Raw genomic sequence first — 16,862 nt, forward strand, 5'->3', positions numbered from 1 at the left:
AGTCCGGGATCTGAAGTTTGAGATTGTGCCTCGGAAAACAGCGAGATCCAGCACGCTGGGCTGTTTGTTACCCAGTAAACTGGGTTTCGGGGATAGAAATCCGGAAAGACGGGAAATAGCAACGAAAAGGCAGGGTGTCGGAGGCGACCATGGCCTCAGCCTTCTCGTCTCGACAAATGAGCGACCGGTGACCCCCTGAAGGCGATAAGATCAGCGGTTGTTGATGCAAGAAGGCGGGAGATCGGCGGGGCAGGTGGGTATGGATCTAACTGTCTGCGGCATAGATTGACTCCACCGACCAGACCGAGTGTTCCGTGGGACTGCGATTCCTCGATGGGTTGCGCAGATTGGAGAGATCGAGAGTGAGCAGTGCGATAGGAGGCCAATGATACATGTTCTATGTTGGAATCTATACAACTATGTACTGTACACCGTACCGCACGGTCTCCGGCAAAAACCACCATTTCACTCCCCGTTCCCCCTTCGCTCATCCGAGAATTAGCGGTCCCAATCCAAAAAAAAGGGCAGGTCTAGAAGTGAATATGTACAGGATAAGAAATGCAGCATAGAGGGGGGGGGGGGGGAAGAAAGATGTAATACTGTAAGGGCTGAGGTATGGGTATCAGGCCCACCAGGACTCCGTAGCTTCGTAACATGGTTCACAAAATTTTGGATCGGCGCCAATAGCAGGAGGGGCCGCGGTTAGACATCCTCATGCTCGCCAGTGACCCGGGCGGTATGCGATGCGCTAGACTGATAGTCGGGCGGCCGCGAGTCATGCTGCACAGTGACGGTGATGTCCTGCCGGATCCGCAGGGCTCGAGCGGATCCATCGTCGCTACTCATATCCCGTTCCTCACTTGCGCCGAGGCTGACGTCGGAAACCGCGGTGTCCCCCTTCTGCAGGGTATCTCGCTGGATGTCGTTCATGCTGAAGTCGCCCGAGCGCAGTTGACTGTGCGGTCCGTAAGGTCGAGAGTCGTAGGGTCGGGAGTTCTTGCTGGTCCAGGGTGCGGACTTGTAGCGGTCGGTGCCTCGTTTAGATCCCCCAGTCCAGCTCTTAAGAGCGGGGAAGACATCGCGGAGCAGAGACCAGATGAGCGGCAGGTTGGTGACCAGGATGGCAACAGTAACTTCCCGGAAATACCAGTTCATGTAGACGTAGGAAATAAGCGAGGGAACAAGGCAGTACACCTTGTTGAGAACAGCCGCCACGATGACGAAGATACCCATGCCAAAGAGGAGAAGCAGGATCAGCTTCTGCTTTGGAGGAACGCGGACCTGCACCAGCATCGGAATGGCGACAACCAGCATGAACACATCAGCGGAGATGGAGAGACATCCTTGGACGATTTCGTACTGCTGGTAGGACGAACATTGATCTGATGTACGAGTTAGTTGGTGGGTTCGAGGTCGAAGACTCTCTTTCTTTCTTACAGTTCGGCGTGGGCACGGCCCAGTAGTTAGAGAGGGGGCGACAGATGAGGAAAAGCGACAGCTCGGTAGCGACAAATCCGAGCGCAACGTAGATAGCGATATAGTTGATCCATTTTCGTTGGCGCAGGCCCTCTCTGAGGAGCAAGTTAGCAAAACAAGCGCCGTGAGGCGGAACGAACGTTCACATACGTGATACGGCAATAAATCACCAGCATGCACGCCTTCAAACTCCAGATAGCCAAGACGAAGGCATGTTCAGAGACAAACACCCATTTACTGCCCCGCTCGCGCTCGGCAATAATTGCGGGTGTTAAATGCTTCTCATCTTCTTCCGTCATCAAATTTGATCCTCCACCCGTTGCTACTTGGTTAAGCGCGACACATAGGATCGTATACCAGACGACGGCGAAGACCATCAGGTAGTCATCGACTTGGAGATTGCGAACACCGAGACGTCGAACACGGGCAACACTATCAAGCGCATTCAGTCAGTGTTAAGAGCCAATGCGAGGTATGGCAATCAGGTCCAACTCACAATCGGAGGACAGCGCCGAAGACGCCGACGCCATAGAGGGCCCAGGTCTCGCGCTCAAAGCGGCGACCAAAGTCACCTCCCAGGCCAGACATAGTGTCAGGATGGAGCCTGTATCGAGACGGGAGGATATTAGGACAAGTGGTCGAGCGGAGCAGAGGTGGTCAGGAAAGGCGAACAACCCACATATTATAAGATTACCCGGGGAGAAAGGCCAATATCTATAGAGTTCCGGATAACGTACGCATCTGCCGGGACGATCACGTCGCCAGGGTGGGTGAGCGGAGAGTTCACCGGGTTAGTGTGATAGGTACTTTTAGAGCTAGAGCGAGAGATACATGGGCAATGGCAACGGACGACGAGGCCTGCAAGAAAAAGGCTTATCATAGGCGGGCAACATTTCTTCCGGCGACAGCGGTCGACCAACCATCGTGCTCGGTGGGGAATTCAATCGAAAGTGGAAATGTTTCCATGGCTTCCGTGGGGTGCCTTACCATGGAATCGCAAGACTTGGAAGCTGGACCTGGTTGCCTCCCACGTTCGGATATATGATTTGTACCTGACAGTCTCCCTCCAATCCCATTGCTGCTCCGGGAATTGGCCCATAGACCTTCCATTTCGGGGCGGTCCTCCTTGATTTCGGCTTGGCCTGCGCGGTAGGTTTAGGTTCAGAAGTACTCCGTACTCCATGTTTGATTCCATTGCGTGTATCTGCCAGCCACCTGGCCCAAGTGTTTGAGAAAGAGAGTTCACCGGATGGACTTGGCGAGAAACATCTGTTCTCGAATCCACCGATCTCAGAGGCGATAGTAATTTTCCTGACACAGGAGTGGTGCTAACAAGCAGTTACTATGGAGGCTACTCGGGTAGGTCAGCCAACAGCTGAGCCCGCAGGCCTTCGGGTGACTGGGGACCCAAAGAGCCTTCCTAAGCGAGCTAGGTAGCTATCGAGAGGTCGTTATACGGAATACTCCGTTCAATCTGGTTTCATTGCGGAGGCGAGGGCCCACCTACGATTAGCGAATTGATGGATTGGAAAGCAGGCGCGGGAAAGGCGTTCACGGCCATTGTCCGTATACTTTGCTCCAAGCGGGCCTCCTGCCTGGAAACGCGGGCACCAACCAGTCTAATAGACTTTGCCACTAACCTCAAGACGGAGGGGAAGTGGGCCTATTGGAGCAAATGAATGGCACTGACCGGGCACTCTCAGCGACGCCCTTGCAGGTTTGAGGGATTTTGCCGGTGGAGCACGGGGATCATTACTCCATACGGGGGTCCCGTAGTTGTTCTATGGGTTGTGGATCGTGCTCCCACACGCTACCTCAGGGTGGCAACCAACTCATTTGCCAAAGGCCAAGGCAAATCGTTCATTCTAAAGAGGGGGGGGAGGGGGGTGGACTCCGTACAAGTAATTTATATAGATTGAAATCATAGGTACCGATCGGATCCGCAGGATTTAAACTGTAGATTCCTTCTTCATGACCAGGCCGCTATCGGCCTCGGGCGGGTGCAACGCTAGTCTCCTAGCGAATCATAGCCCAATTATAGAGAGAAAATTTGTTAGTTGCATTTTATTCACAGCCCCCAAAGTAACCTGAATCATACCAATGGTCCTGGCAATGTATCTACTAAAGTGCATTGGCCGATGCCCCGGCTCGGAGGCTTGTCCAGATGCGGACGCACACGCCACACTGATTTCACAGATCGGAGGCTAGATCTGTATCGCCATCCTTGCCCTGATCATAACTTGATCATCTCCGACTGTCCAGCCTTGTGAAGTGGGTGTCCCACTCTGACCTGCGGCACAGTTGCACGCACACAGAACACATCGACTTTTTCGGGGGATGTGCTCTCGGCGACGTAGATCGTGGGCCAGAACCAAAATGGAGTGTCTCGTGGTCAGATGACTGGAGTCAGTTATATCCAAAGGAAGTTCGGCGCGGGCGAACTGACTTCTTAGAATGTTCTTTCCAGTATGTGCTTAGGACCGAGTCTCGTGGCAATGTACGGAGTAGCATTCCGGAAGGTTCTGCGAGAAGTACTCCGTACTGTAAAATCTACTCCGTACAGTACTATGAGAACCTCATCAGTCCAGATTGCTATGGATCTTTTTTTTTAGAAACTAAAATTCAAAATATCCTACACAGAAGAGCCACAACCGTTAGAAGTCGACTGATTCCCGATAAGCGTTGCATCTGGTCAATAAGCTATGAAACAATAGCCTGACCGAAGACTTTCTTGAGTGGTGCCTCGACGCGCAGGCTGTCTCACCCTGCAAATAATAGTGTACTTGGTACCCCTGAATTTGAAATTCTCGAAGCTTGGGACAACTTCGGGGCGCCACTTTCGGGTGGTACCATGTGGGAAGGGAAGCCAGTCTTCTTTCGCAGAAGGTCGCTAGAAAGAAGGGAGGGGGGGGAAGATACGTCACGAACTGGTGGTGGTTAGGGTTTAGACATCTCGTAGGGCTACCTATGCACCACATACTCTATCGGGCATTTCGAACAGAACAACAGAAATGCAAAGGTCAAGATCCCCTACCGCGTCCCCACGGATGGCCGGATCATGCCATGGGGACCACCTACCCCGTAGATTTCGAGGATAGACACCAGATTGATCAGTGATGAGCCGTACACTGCGACTGCAGGGCCCCCACCTTGCCAAGAACGACAGCACCAAATGACCCGCGCTATGGAAAATTCTTTCTGCTGAAGCTCCCCTTCTAGGTAAAGCGCAAATGCGCGATGCTCCGCGTCCAGGTTGACTTTCCGTTGAAGTTTGGTCGGCTCGCCTCTGCAGGGGCCCAATTGCGGCGCATAGCCGGGCTGTATCGCCCCACATCCGCGCAAGTGGCCACTTCGACGGGCCTTGCTGGAGCTCTGATTGGGTGTAGGTTGGGGCCATCGTCAATTAGAGTGGCCAGACGGGTGGAGTGGGGGACACAGAATACATGGTCGGCCGAGCTGATCAAGCCGACATGATGGTTCGCTCTTGCGTATGAGCACTCGCACCGGCGACTCGGAGGGCCCGCGATGTGTTCTCCGAGCATTAGATAGGACTCCACCGGCACAGGACAATACTCAATCATATAGCCCTGGCCTTGCTCCTTTTCTGTTTTCGAACACTTCGGTCCCTCCATCCCTTTCCAACGTCAGGGAGAGTGTGCCTGCGTGCAATCCCCCTTCACTCCTCCAGCCTCTCGACCGAGCAGAGATCGGATCTCTTGCCTACCTCGGTCCCTAGGTCCATCCCGACCTCCCTTAATTCGGGATATACATACACGTCGTGGGTCGTCAATTCTCCCTTGGGGATTCGCCAATCACTATGTCGACCGAGTATGACGAGAAGACCAAGGCCACTGAGTCGGCCTTGCCCGCGGAGGATCACCAGGGCGAGTTGATCAACGCGTCGGGCCATGTCCAGGAACTCGAGCGCAACTTCTCGCTTCTCAGCATTTGCGCGGTGGCTGTGACGACCGGAAACACCTGGATCGCCCAGGGTGGTAGTGTCGTGACGGCATTGAACAACGGTGGTCTCGCCGGTACGCTCTATGAATTGTACGGACCACCTCACCCCTCGCCACCTTGTATTGGAGTATTCAGGCTAATCTCTCCGGTTCCAGCATCGCCGTGTCCATCTGTTACTGGCTAGTTGCTGCCTCGATCGCCGAGCTGGCATCGGGTATGCCCTCTGCCAGTGGTGTCTATCACTGGGCTTCGGTTACTGCTGGCAAGTATGGTCGCGCCTGCGGCTTTCTTCGCCGGCTGGTGGAACTGCCTGGCCTGGATTCTCGGCGCGGCCTCCATGTCCCTGATCATGGCCCAGCAGACCGTGTCCATGTACGCATTGATGCATCCCGGTTTCGTTCCGGAAACCTGGCACGTCTTCGTCAGCATGCTTATCTCCACTTGGGTTTGCTGCGCCATCGTGCTGTTCATGAACCGCTTCCTGCCTTTCATCGGAAATATCGGCATGTTCTTCATCCTGTCTGGTGTCTTCATCACCATCATTGTCTGCGCGGTGATGCCCCATGTCAACGGTGTGGGATATGCTTCCAACAAAGATATCTGGGGGTCCTGGAGCAACGGAACCGGCTACAAACAGCAGGGCTTCGTCTTTGTGATGGGCATGCTCAATGGTGCCTACAGTGTCGGCACCCCTGACTGCTCCTCCCACTTGGCAGAGGAGATCCCCAAGCCGAGCCGCAACATCCCGAAGGCTGTGCTTGCGCAGATGGCGGTCGGGTTCCTCACCGGTATTCTCTACATGATTGCGATCTTCTACTCCATCCAGGATATCGAAAAGGTGGTGTTTAGTACCTACAAGTTCCCACTGGCGGAGATCTACCACCAGGCGACCGGCTCCCGTGGGGGTGCTCTGGGCCTCCTGATCATTGCCTTCCTGCCCACGCTGGTCACCGCGGCTGGCTGCTACATCACCGCCGGTCGCACCCTGTGGACCATCTCTCGCGACCGTGCCACTCCGTTCCCCAATTGGCTCGGCCACATCAACACCACCTTCCACAACCCTTTCAACGCGACCCTAACCTGCGGTGGGGCCATTACCGTTCTGGCCTGTATCTACCTCGGATCATCCACCGCTTTCAATGCCTTCGTAGGCTGCTTCGTCCAGTTGTCCTCTCTTTCGTATTTCATGGCCATCTGCCCCCACATCCTGACCCGCCGCTCCTCGTTCGTTCCGGGCTTCTTCTTCATGAACAACAAGATCGGCTACGTCGTCAACTCCCTCTCTTGCGTCTACATCATCGCCTTCGTCATCATCTTCTGCTTCCCCTACGCCCTGCCTGCTGAGGCGGCCACAATGAACTACGCCAGTCTGATGACCGGTGGTCTGACCATCTTTGTCACGATCTGGTGGTTCATCCGCCAGGGTTCATACGAGGGTCCCAAACACATCCCTCTGACTGACAAGGCTCTTGCCGAGAACGTTCAGTAAACAAACTCATAATGTGATGGGAGTGAAGAAGATGGAGTGGCCTTTTCTGTTATGCGTATACCACTTTGGACTCATTATATATACCTTGCCCTCGCTGATGATATGCACGACTTATCGGATGCATTTCTTTCATGTGACCTTGAAGTGACATTCTCATTATGTACATCATCCTTAATCCTGCTGGGGTGTTTTGTCTTTTGTATATACCTACCCCTGGCATCCACAAATCAGTGGCATTTACTGTCCTGCATTACACTCCTTCCAACTTAGACTGCCGTGAATTTATTTCAACCTTCACTTCAAGGTCTAGAAACCAGTCCATGTATTTAGTTTGATCTCGCCGACTTGCCCGACCTTCCCCTAGTTGATCGGTTATTGGTCATGTGACCACGCGCTTCCCGCCTCGCGTCTTTCCGCGGGTCGCGATCTTCAGATCTCACAGTACAGGTCGCCATGGTTTTCAAACCCTTCAGGCCCCCTTTGATTGGGAAACCCCAAACTCTGGATGAGACGACCGATGCAAGTGGCCACCCTGCCAAGAAGCCACGTCTGGTGAAGGATGAGGCAACGCCCGAAGACCTGACGCGACCCGCGGCGACATTGGGAAGCCGAAAACCGCTACTGCAAGTCCGGAATGTTGGGAAGGAGTCTTTGGCGAAAGCAACATCTGGGTCTATATCCAAAGAAGATACAACCTTCGAGAGATTTTTCAACGTCCTCTGGTATGTTCATTCAGCGTCCTGCCTAGATCTCGTCGAGCAATGGACCGCCCATCTGACATGACAAATGCTTCTATCTTTAGGAGAAAGCCAACAGCGAAGAAGAATAAAACATGGGATGGCGATGGTATACTGGCAGCTCGCGGGGGCTTTGTTTACCTTCGTGATGTGGGGGGCAAGGACATGGGACGGGTGACATGCGAGTCGGAGCTTGAACCCGGGAAAATGCTCTATGTTGCTGGGAAAGAAGTCGAAATCGAGTCTGAGATACCCCGTTCAGAGTACCTTGCCGGGAAGCAATCCTCGAGCGACTCCAAACCAGTATCGACACCCCCACCACTGCCGAAGAAAGCCTCTTTGCCTGCTCTGAAAAGGAGCGAAAGTCGGAACGTGCCGTTACCCACAGGCCCGAGCTATACGAATTCTTTGAAGCGCAACTCATCCGCTTTGGACAATGGTGCCACCGCCAATTCATCAAAGGTTTTTGGCGCGTATAAGGCGCCCTTGCTCCAAAACACAGCCATTTCATCAAGCCCTGAGAAGATAGTTCCACGACATGATCCATATGCTAAGGGAGCGTTGGTTATGCCTCGACCGACTTCACTGCCCCAAGGGAAGCGAGTGGTCGATGTGGTCGTTGACCCATTGCTGACGAAGAATCTGCGCCCACATCAACGGGAGGGTGTGCAATTTCTTTACGAATGTGTTATGGGCATGCGCAATTTTAATGGCGAGGGAGCCATTTTGGCTGATGATATGGGGATGGGCAAAACATTGCAGACAATCACTCTGCTATGGACTTTGCTGAAGCAGAACCCTATTCACGGTGATCCTCCGGTGATCAAGAAGGCGCTCATTGTCTGCCCTGTGACACTGATTAATAACTGGCGAAAGGAATTCCGCAAGTGGTTGGGCAATGAACGGATTGGTGTTTTTGTCTTTGATGACAAGCGGAAACGCTTGACGGATTTCACCAAGGGCCGAGCTTACAGTATCATGATTGTTGGGTACGAGAAACTGAGGACTGTGCAAGAAGGTTTGGCGAAGGGTGCCGGTGTCGACATCATCATTGCGGACGAGGGCCACCGGCTGAAGACCCTACAGAATAAAAGTGGCCTCGCAATTCATTCGCTTAACGCTGCAAAGAGAGTTATCCTCTCTGGCACACCCATCCAAAACGACCTGCGGGAATTCTTCGCTGCTGTGGATCTCGTGAATCCCGGTGTCCTTGGCAACTTCAAGTCTTTCATTCGGGATTTCGAGACCCCCATCGTGCGAAGCAGACAACCAGAAGCCACGAGAAAGGACATCGAGAAAGGCGAGTCCAGAAGTGAGGAACTCAGAGAGCTCACCACGAAGTTCATCCTCCGCAGAACAGCAGATATCCTGGCCAAGTACCTTCCACCCAAGTCCGAGTATGTGCTCTTCTGCAAGCCAACTCGCGCCCAAGCCAATATCTACAAGGCTGTCCTGCAGTCTCCCATATTCCAGACTGCCATGGGCAATGCGGAAAGCGCCCTTCAACTCATTACCATCCTGAAGAAGCTTTGCAATAGTCCATCGTTGCTCTCACCAAAGAACCAAAATGATTCGCCCAATGAAACCATCAAAGCCCTCCTAGCATCCCTGCCCCCTAATCTCCTCCGTCACTTCTCTCCTTCTTCGAGTGCCAAGGTTCGCGTTTTGGACCAGATCCTGGATAGTATGCGAACAAACACGTCCGAGAAAATCGTGCTGGTGTCCAACTACACATCAACGTTGAACCTACTTGGAACTCTCCTTACCTCACTCGGTCTACCATTCCTCCGCCTGGATGGGAGCACACCGGCACAAAAGCGCCAGCTACTTGTTGACGATTTCAACCGTATGCCTGCCGAATCCTGCTTTGCCTTCCTGTTGTCAGCAAAGGCAGGCGGTACTGGTCTCAACCTCATCGGTGCCAGTCGCCTTGTCCTCTTCGACGTGGATTGGAATCCTGCCACGGACATCCAAGCCATGGCTCGGATTCATCGCGATGGACAAAAAAATCATTGTCGCATCTATCGTGTCATTCTCAAGGGCAGTCTGGAAGAAAAGATCTGGCAGCGCCAAGTGACCAAGCTTGGGTTGGCTGACAGTGTCATGGAGCACAAAGATAGCGTCGCCCAGTTCTCCACTGCCGAATTACGAGATCTGTTCCGCCTTGACGAGGAGAGCACTTGCCAAACTCACGACCTGCTCGGCTGTGACTGTGGCGGCAAGGGCGTTTCGTCCGCACCATCAGGCACCACTACCCCAGGGGATAACAGTGAATCTGAGCTTTCAGAGCTTAGCGAACCCCCATCTATCGATGACGATGACGATGAGGATCTCCCTGACCTACCTACTCTCATGAAAGCTTCCGAAGTCGACATGGACAAGCAAGAACGGAACATTCTTGAAAGATCTCGTCGCAATCGGGCAACCTCCAAAAACGAGAAAGGCAAGGCCAGAACGCAGAAAGATAAGATGCATCAATCACTAGCGCAATACGCACACGTCGATCCGGCCTGGCTCTCTGCTGGCACCGATTATGACGAGGAGTTTGCAGCGGCTGTCGATGACGATGTGTTGGTTAATTTGCTCAAAGACGAGTGCAACCAGATTGGTTACATTTTCAAGAAAACGAATGGTGCAGTGGTGGAAAGCCCGGTGGTGGCACCCGATTCTTGAAGGAAACCATTGATAAATTGTTTACTTTCTTTGGGATAGATTGTGGTACTGTAGGGCATGTCATGATAGCATTTTAGATACCTCATAATGGACATGTGTGAACCAAGATGAAGGTCATCTCGTCCGACATCTGACATCAATAGGTATATCTGGTTGTGGCTTAATTTGGATCTGCTATTTTGGGTGATAATGATGTTGGTTTCGGTTTAGATTTTGGTGACAGAAAGGCCTGTGAAACTGCTTTCTTTAGCCTTATGCCCGCCATGGTCGTAAGATGTAGCCTCTATTGTACGGAATCAGGGTTCTGAGGATCACTCAAGTACATTTAGATGAATTCGCATTCAGTAGATAGTCGAGTATATCGCAGAGCGGGATACATGAAAGACCTGCCCATCATCTATCCATCCACACGGCCACCAACGTCTAAATGTGCCAAAGATAAATGTACAAAAGAAAGGGGGTAATCGCATAACGACAGACATGATCTTAGAAGATCGGACAAAATAAAATCGCAGCAAAAGGAAAGTCATGTCCAAAAATCCGCCTATTTACCTACCATGCACCATGTCATCAATGTTGCCTTCATGACCCCTCTTCCCACCTAAATGCATACAGGTAGATATCTCACCTCACCACAAAGGCAGGATTCACTCGTCGGATTCCTAATACCGCAGCTTTCCCACGAGGCCAAATGTATAGGTTGCCTCGGCTTCGGACTTCATCTGAATCATGTAGATGCGCTGGGTGGTTGTACCCACGCCACCTTGCTTCGCGATCGCGCCGCCTTCATTCTCTTCGTACACAGAGACGGCAATACCGGTGCGAGCAATACGCTCGAATGCACTTTCGGGTAGACACACGTCCAGCAGGACTTCGCCGCGCGTCTTGCCGCGAATGATGATGCGTTTCTCAGGGTCTGCATCACGGCGGGGGGTGGCTGCGCCTGAGCTTGGTGGGGAGCTACTGTCGTCGTCGCGGCTGCCTTCGCTCCGGCCACTGACGGCGGTGCCGGGGCGAGAGGGTGGGTTCTTGGGCGGTGCGGGCATGATGGTCAAACGGGCAGCGCCCATGTCACGCCACTTAGACGCAGTCTCGCGCAGGTAAATACGGATCTTGGCGTTGGAAAGGCCGATTCCATCAGCGCCCTTGATGGCGGCGGCAATGCGGCCGATTCCCGATGACGGAGAGGGGTTAGACGAGTCCCCGGAGCCCGAGTAGATACTCCCTTCGCGGCCGCTGCGAGATGTCACAGTCGAGCGGGAGATGTTGAACATTTTATTGCCGCCGCCGAAGCGCTTGAGGGCGGAGAAGGCGCTGCTCATAGTTCCAACACTACTCTCAGAGCCTTCGGCCAGGGAGCGTGGTGAGTCAGAGGCGCGATAGCTCTTCCTGCGGCGAGGGAAGCCGAACCAGCTACCTTCAGCTTTGCCGGCAGGTTGCTCGAAGGTAGGCATATGGTTGTCATATACGGGGCCACGTGCGTTTTGAAGGGCGATGTAGGTCGGGTTGTTGATGCGGGCTTGGTTGATAAGGCTGTAGAGAGCATCACATTCGTCCGGGCAGCGTGAGCGGAACATGATATTGTTGCTCGAGGTGATCTTGGAGCGGTTGGTGGGAGGTGAACGTATACTGATGTCAATTGCAGTTCCTCGGCGGATTGGGACCAGTGGTGTGAGCTCCATGGAGATAAGCGGTCTCGACGACCGAGGAGTACGGTTGGGGGAAGATGAGTCCGAATCGGAACTCATCCCAAACGCCTCAATCAGGCCAGGGCTGACGATAATGTTGCACTCGTCAGGAACTAAGCTGTCCCAGCTACCCTTGTTGGACCAGGCAAAGATAGATGCAATCGCCTTGGTTGACTTGGTAGGTTGCAATGGCACTGTACGGTAGCCGCCTTGCGAAGCAGAGTTGGAAGGAGACAAAGAGCTCGTGTCAGACGTAGTGGACTGAAATGCTCTTGGCTTCGGAAGTTCCGGCTCTTCACCTTCTTCATCAGATGCTGAAGAGTAAGAGTCCGAGTCGGATACAGATCGCGAATAGTCCGAAGAGGAGTAAGTGTAGTGCCGGACGGTGGATGCATCCGAGTCAGAGTCCGAGTAGTCCGAAGCAGTGGAAGGCTCATATTCATGCTTCAGAGGGGAGGAGCCCCGGCGCTTGAGGAGAACCCCCGATGGGCTGAGCACAGTAGTATTGGAGAGCTTGTTTGCAGAAGAGCTCGGCGAACGATGAGGGGGCGGCGGTGGAGGAGCATCCTGGTGCTTCGACTTTCGCCGGGACCTTCTTCTGCTGGACTTAGTGGGTGTCTCCGGGGACTCTTGACCAGGCAAGGATTCCAATGGAGGATAGTCCTCCTCTTCGCCAGGCTCAATGGTAGACGGAGATGACAGGTGGGTTTGGCTGCTAGTGCTGCGGATCTTGGGAATCACAGGCAGATAGGCCGAAGGAGTCAAAGAAACCCGGGGAGATTCCCTCTCCGGAGACTCTTTCTGACGAGGAGTTTGAGGTGCCTTCTGAGTAAACTTATCCTGTGGAGAGGCTGTTTTCTTTGCAGCATCGTCACCACCGTAAAATCTGCCACCTGCTGGAAGGGGTGCTGGGGACTCGACCAGCTGACCCGAGCCAACAGGTTTGGGAGAGACTGTCTCTGATGCCGGACTATCTGCATGCCGAGAATGTCTCTTCGCCTTAGATCTCTTGAGACCCCCGGGAGACTTTTCGGGGCTAATAGTAGAAGGCAAGAGCGGCAGACCAGAGCGGGCAGCTTGTTTGCTAGAAGTTTCAGACCCACCAGCAGTATACTCCGTTTCCCGAGTAGCTGTTGAGACAATGGAGCTTCTGTTTTCAGTAACAGAGGAGCTGACAGTGCTCGGCTCGGAGTAGTGCTCTTTGGGCGTGAGGGAGCGACGTTTGCTAACGGCTTTCTCGCCGATTGGAATGTCAATGTCGCTGGGGTTCGTTCTTGGGGGAGAGTCACTGGCACTGGGCTTGCGAGCCTTGTGTTGCTTGGCTCGACTGATGAAACTCTGGCTCCTGCAAAGCGTCGGAGGGATGGGGTCTTGGCCCAACAATTGCACCCACTCAAGGCCAATTTCCACTTCATCAATGCGGAGTGAGATCAACTCCTGCCAGTACTTCTCTTCTTCGGGGGCACTGCGCAGCATAACTACAATCTCGCCTTGGCTATCACCATTGCGGGCGGAAACGCATCGGAGATCCATCGGCGGGAAGAGCAACCAGCGATCTGAGTGGTCAATTTCACAGATCAACAAGTCGCCACCAGGGCCATTGCCTGATGTATTGTCTCGGTATAAGAGCTCGGCTCGGCAGTCAACCAACTGACCACTAGAGTGATATAGAGAGAGGTTGAAAAAGTCGCGGGCTCGCACACGGCGAGTCTGGTCGACAGTCACATTGCGGGAAAGACCCAAGGTCATCGGGTCTCGAGCACGGGTTGAGTCAATGCTGGCGGCGGATTCATCCTCAAGCCTTGCCCTCTCAGCTCGCGCTCGCTTGCGAGCATCAGCCACGAGTGATGAGTAGGCGGTTGCAATCTCCTCAGCCTTCGCGGATGGTTGCAGGTGGTTTATTCCCTTGAAGCTCTTCGCAAGGTATTTCAATCGGACCAAGGGCCGCTTCAGCAGATATGCGACGTCCACCTTCTCTCCGTCAGAGCCAATCACATCTCCATGCTCATCTCGCTCCATGCCTTCATCCAAGCTTTTTGTCTCAGCGCTGTCTCCTTCGTCACCCTCTTCCAAAGGAGCGAGGTTCACAATGACATCCTTGAACCCAAGCCTCCATGCTTTGAGGTATTCACGATAGACTCGCTGAGCACCCTGGGCCCACGTGAGCAGTGCATCAGCATTGTCTTGTGGAATTCGCTTGTGCAGTGTTTTCAGGCGCTCGATAGCGACACCCATATTGACGATAGGCTTCGAGAAGTTTAGGTCATCCTTTGGATCCATCGAGGGCCGGAATAGACCAGCGGCGATTGCCGAGTCGGATCGTGATAGAACGCAAGTGAGCAGCACTGGGATAACACCACCGACAAGTGTTTTGAGCTCACGCATATATTTGGTCTCATCGGCTGTGAGCTCAGCCAGGAGATCGGGGATGGTTGCATTGGCCAGACGGCTTCTGTTGGAGCGAATACTCCGCCGGGACCGAGTACTACCGCTCCGTGAGACAGGGCCCGATAGTACGGACATGAGATCCTTATGAGTGGTAAGGCGTCGCTGGAGTTGTGAAGAAACTGCCGGCAGAGAGTCGGGATCGAACTGATCCTTCTCTTCAGCAGCTTCTTCTAACTGTTCAACGGTCTGAGGTTTGGACTTCTTATCCGCAACTTTTTCGGATAGAGTGGATCCTTCAGGAAGAGTGCTCAGGGTTTCGACTGAGGCAATTGTCGAGAGCCGGTGGTAGCCCGTGCTTGGAAAGGGCTTCTTTCGGCCAACCGGAACGGGAGCATTGTTTCCAGAAACCTCAGAGCCACCGTCTGAGAAGGGCTGGAAGTCGGACTCTGATGGAGCCAGGCTATCCTCATATGGCTTGTCGCGAAGTTGGTCTTTGTCCTGTCGAATTTTGAGGGCCAGTGGCTTCTCAACCGTGTCCATGCCGCATTCGTGGGATTTGCGAGACTTTTCGGATGACGGAGCGTCACCTTGTTCTTTGGAATGTCGGCTGTGGGAGCTCTTGGGTCGGGAGTCACTACTCCTCGGACGAGGCTCGCTCTCCTGAGACAGTTCTGACATTGGATTGCTTGCTGCAATTTCATCCACCATGCGCTGTGACCGTCTCGCTCGGGCGGACTTGATATCCAACGGGCCAGGCATATCATTCTTTGGATTTACGTTGTCCACAAAGGGATCCGGTGTCTCAGAGAGCCATGCTTCAATCTTCTCTCCACGAGTGCCTGTGGGAGGGGGACTTGGCTTTGGCGGTTCTGGCTCCGGTAATTTGAACATCTTCCTGGATTCATCCAGCATATGGGCAAGAATGCCACCCTTTGGTGGTTTCTGAGGACCACGAGCACGTCGCCGGGACAGCTCGGAGAAGTCGGCCTCGCTTTTGGCCCAGTCTATCTCTTCTGGAGGTGGCGAGTTCCCATTCTGGCGTTCTGGTATCTCCGATGTCACGATGGACTGGGAAGGCCGGTCCGTCTCCAAGTCGCTGCCGGCGACAGAATCAGCATCCTTCCGAGCGGACGAACGCTTCCATTCCCGGGTTGGCGATCTCGGGGCCCCATCATCACGATAAGCTCCAAATTTGGGGGGATCTCTGGTCTTGTCGAGGGTATCTTTCTTGTCTCGTTTGGCTCGTGGCGAGCCAGAGTCTTGATTTGTCGTGTACTCATTAATACGCCTCGGAATGGGCAGGTTGCGTGACGGCGTCTGCGTCGAGCGATTTTTCCTCCAATGCTCGTCGCTGATGACTCGTTTGCGCGGTGTGCTGTGACTGCGTTTTCGTACAGCTGGAAGCTTCTCATTCAGTTTCTCCTTCGTTTTCTCCTTCTCTTTGTCCGAATTCTCCTTGTCCGACTTCTCCTTGTAGGGCTTCTCCTTGTCGGGCTTCTCCTTGTCGGGCTTTCCCTTGTCAGGCTTTCCCTTGACGGGCTTCCCTTTGTCTGACATCTCCTTGTCTGACTTCTCTAACTGATCCAGTTTCCCCTTAGCCACCTTGGGCTTGCCTTTAACGTGATTCTCCGAGTCATCATCGTCGTACACCCCATCGTTGATCGTTATCACTCCTCCGCCCTGTTGCTGCCATTGGCGCACCCTGGAGCGAACCGAGTTCGTGTCGTGAACCCCCAGCGGCTGGCCGATGTCCAGCGGCTTCGTTGGAGTCGATTTCGCACTCCCTCCCCGGTTAGCGGGGCGGTGCGGCGTCGCAGGAGACGGCATCGATGTCTGTACGAAGCAGAAAGATCAGTACACTCGTGTTGGGGGTTTTTTGACTCGGTGAGCAACTGAGACATGTTTGTTGACAGTCGTCATCGGTCGGTCGGAGGAGGGGTTGTCACTAGGCGACTCACCACAATGACCCAACGGCCTAGCTTGGATCACAGATCATAAAGCGACAGCATTTGCTTTTCTCTCTGCTATAATCATGGGGAACTGGCCGAGGAGGGGAAGTAAACAAGGCGCTTCGAGGCTGACCGGACCGCAGCTTGGATAGTTTAGTTAGCCGATAAGCCCAAAGCGACCCGCTGCCGGGGAAACCACGCGCCGATCGACAATCGACGAGACTGGCCAGGCGATCGCCCTTTGCCTACCCAACCGCCTGTTAGATCGTCACTGGTCGCGTTTTTCCTGCAAGGATAATCCGCCTGATCGCTTGCACTGCGCGTGTGATTTGATCGCGCGCACTTTGCTGAAGGGGGTCCGGCTTTCACGGACGAGCAGCGGAGGGCCTCGACGCTCTTGGCATCGCCCGCAATGGTCGTCACGGGGGCTGTCGTGAAGGCCTTACAAAGGAGGGCTAATTCAGTGGACGAGAACCCGGCAGTGGACGAGGACCAGTTCTTA

At 53.8% G+C, this 16,862-nt stretch overlaps 4 protein-coding genes across 4 annotated transcripts; 2 read left to right on the forward strand and 2 right to left on the reverse strand.

The window, feature by feature from the left end:
* Positions 1–702: 702 nt before the first annotated feature.
* N7482_006198 (uncharacterized protein) lies at positions 703–2,064 on the reverse strand (the record flags this gene model as incomplete). Its single annotated transcript, XM_056688323.1, has 4 exons — positions 703–1,382; positions 1,438–1,571; positions 1,627–1,908; positions 1,973–2,064. 4 exons carry the CDS (start codon positions 2,062–2,064, stop codon positions 703–705), a joined length of 1,188 nt encoding a protein of 395 aa, XP_056543878.1.
* Positions 2,065–5,293: 3,229 nt separating this feature from the next.
* N7482_006199 (uncharacterized protein) lies at positions 5,294–6,925 on the forward strand (the record flags this gene model as incomplete). Its single annotated transcript, XM_056688324.1, has 2 exons — positions 5,294–5,510; positions 5,667–6,925. The coding sequence occupies 2 exons, from the start codon at positions 5,294–5,296 to the stop codon at positions 6,923–6,925; spliced, it is 1,476 nt and encodes a 491-aa protein (XP_056543879.1).
* A 453-nt stretch (positions 6,926–7,378) lies between these two features.
* N7482_006200 (DEAD/DEAH box helicase) lies at positions 7,379–10,335 on the forward strand (the record flags this gene model as incomplete). Its single annotated transcript, XM_056688325.1, has 2 exons — positions 7,379–7,647; positions 7,728–10,335. 2 exons carry the CDS (start codon positions 7,379–7,381, stop codon positions 10,333–10,335), a joined length of 2,877 nt encoding a protein of 958 aa, XP_056543880.1.
* Positions 10,336–10,997: 662 nt separating this feature from the next.
* On the reverse strand, positions 10,998–16,238 carry N7482_006201 (uncharacterized protein; the record flags this gene model as incomplete). Its single annotated transcript, XM_056688326.1, has 1 exon — positions 10,998–16,238. One exon carries the CDS (start codon positions 16,236–16,238, stop codon positions 10,998–11,000), a length of 5,241 nt encoding a protein of 1,746 aa, XP_056543881.1.
* Positions 16,239–16,862: the final 624 nt, after the last annotated feature.

The sequence above is a fragment of the Penicillium canariense genome, assembly GCF_028826845.1.
Source record: "Penicillium canariense strain IBT 26290 chromosome Unknown utg000003l_segment0_segment0, whole genome shotgun sequence".
Taxonomy (NCBI): domain Eukaryota; kingdom Fungi; phylum Ascomycota; class Eurotiomycetes; order Eurotiales; family Aspergillaceae; genus Penicillium; species Penicillium canariense.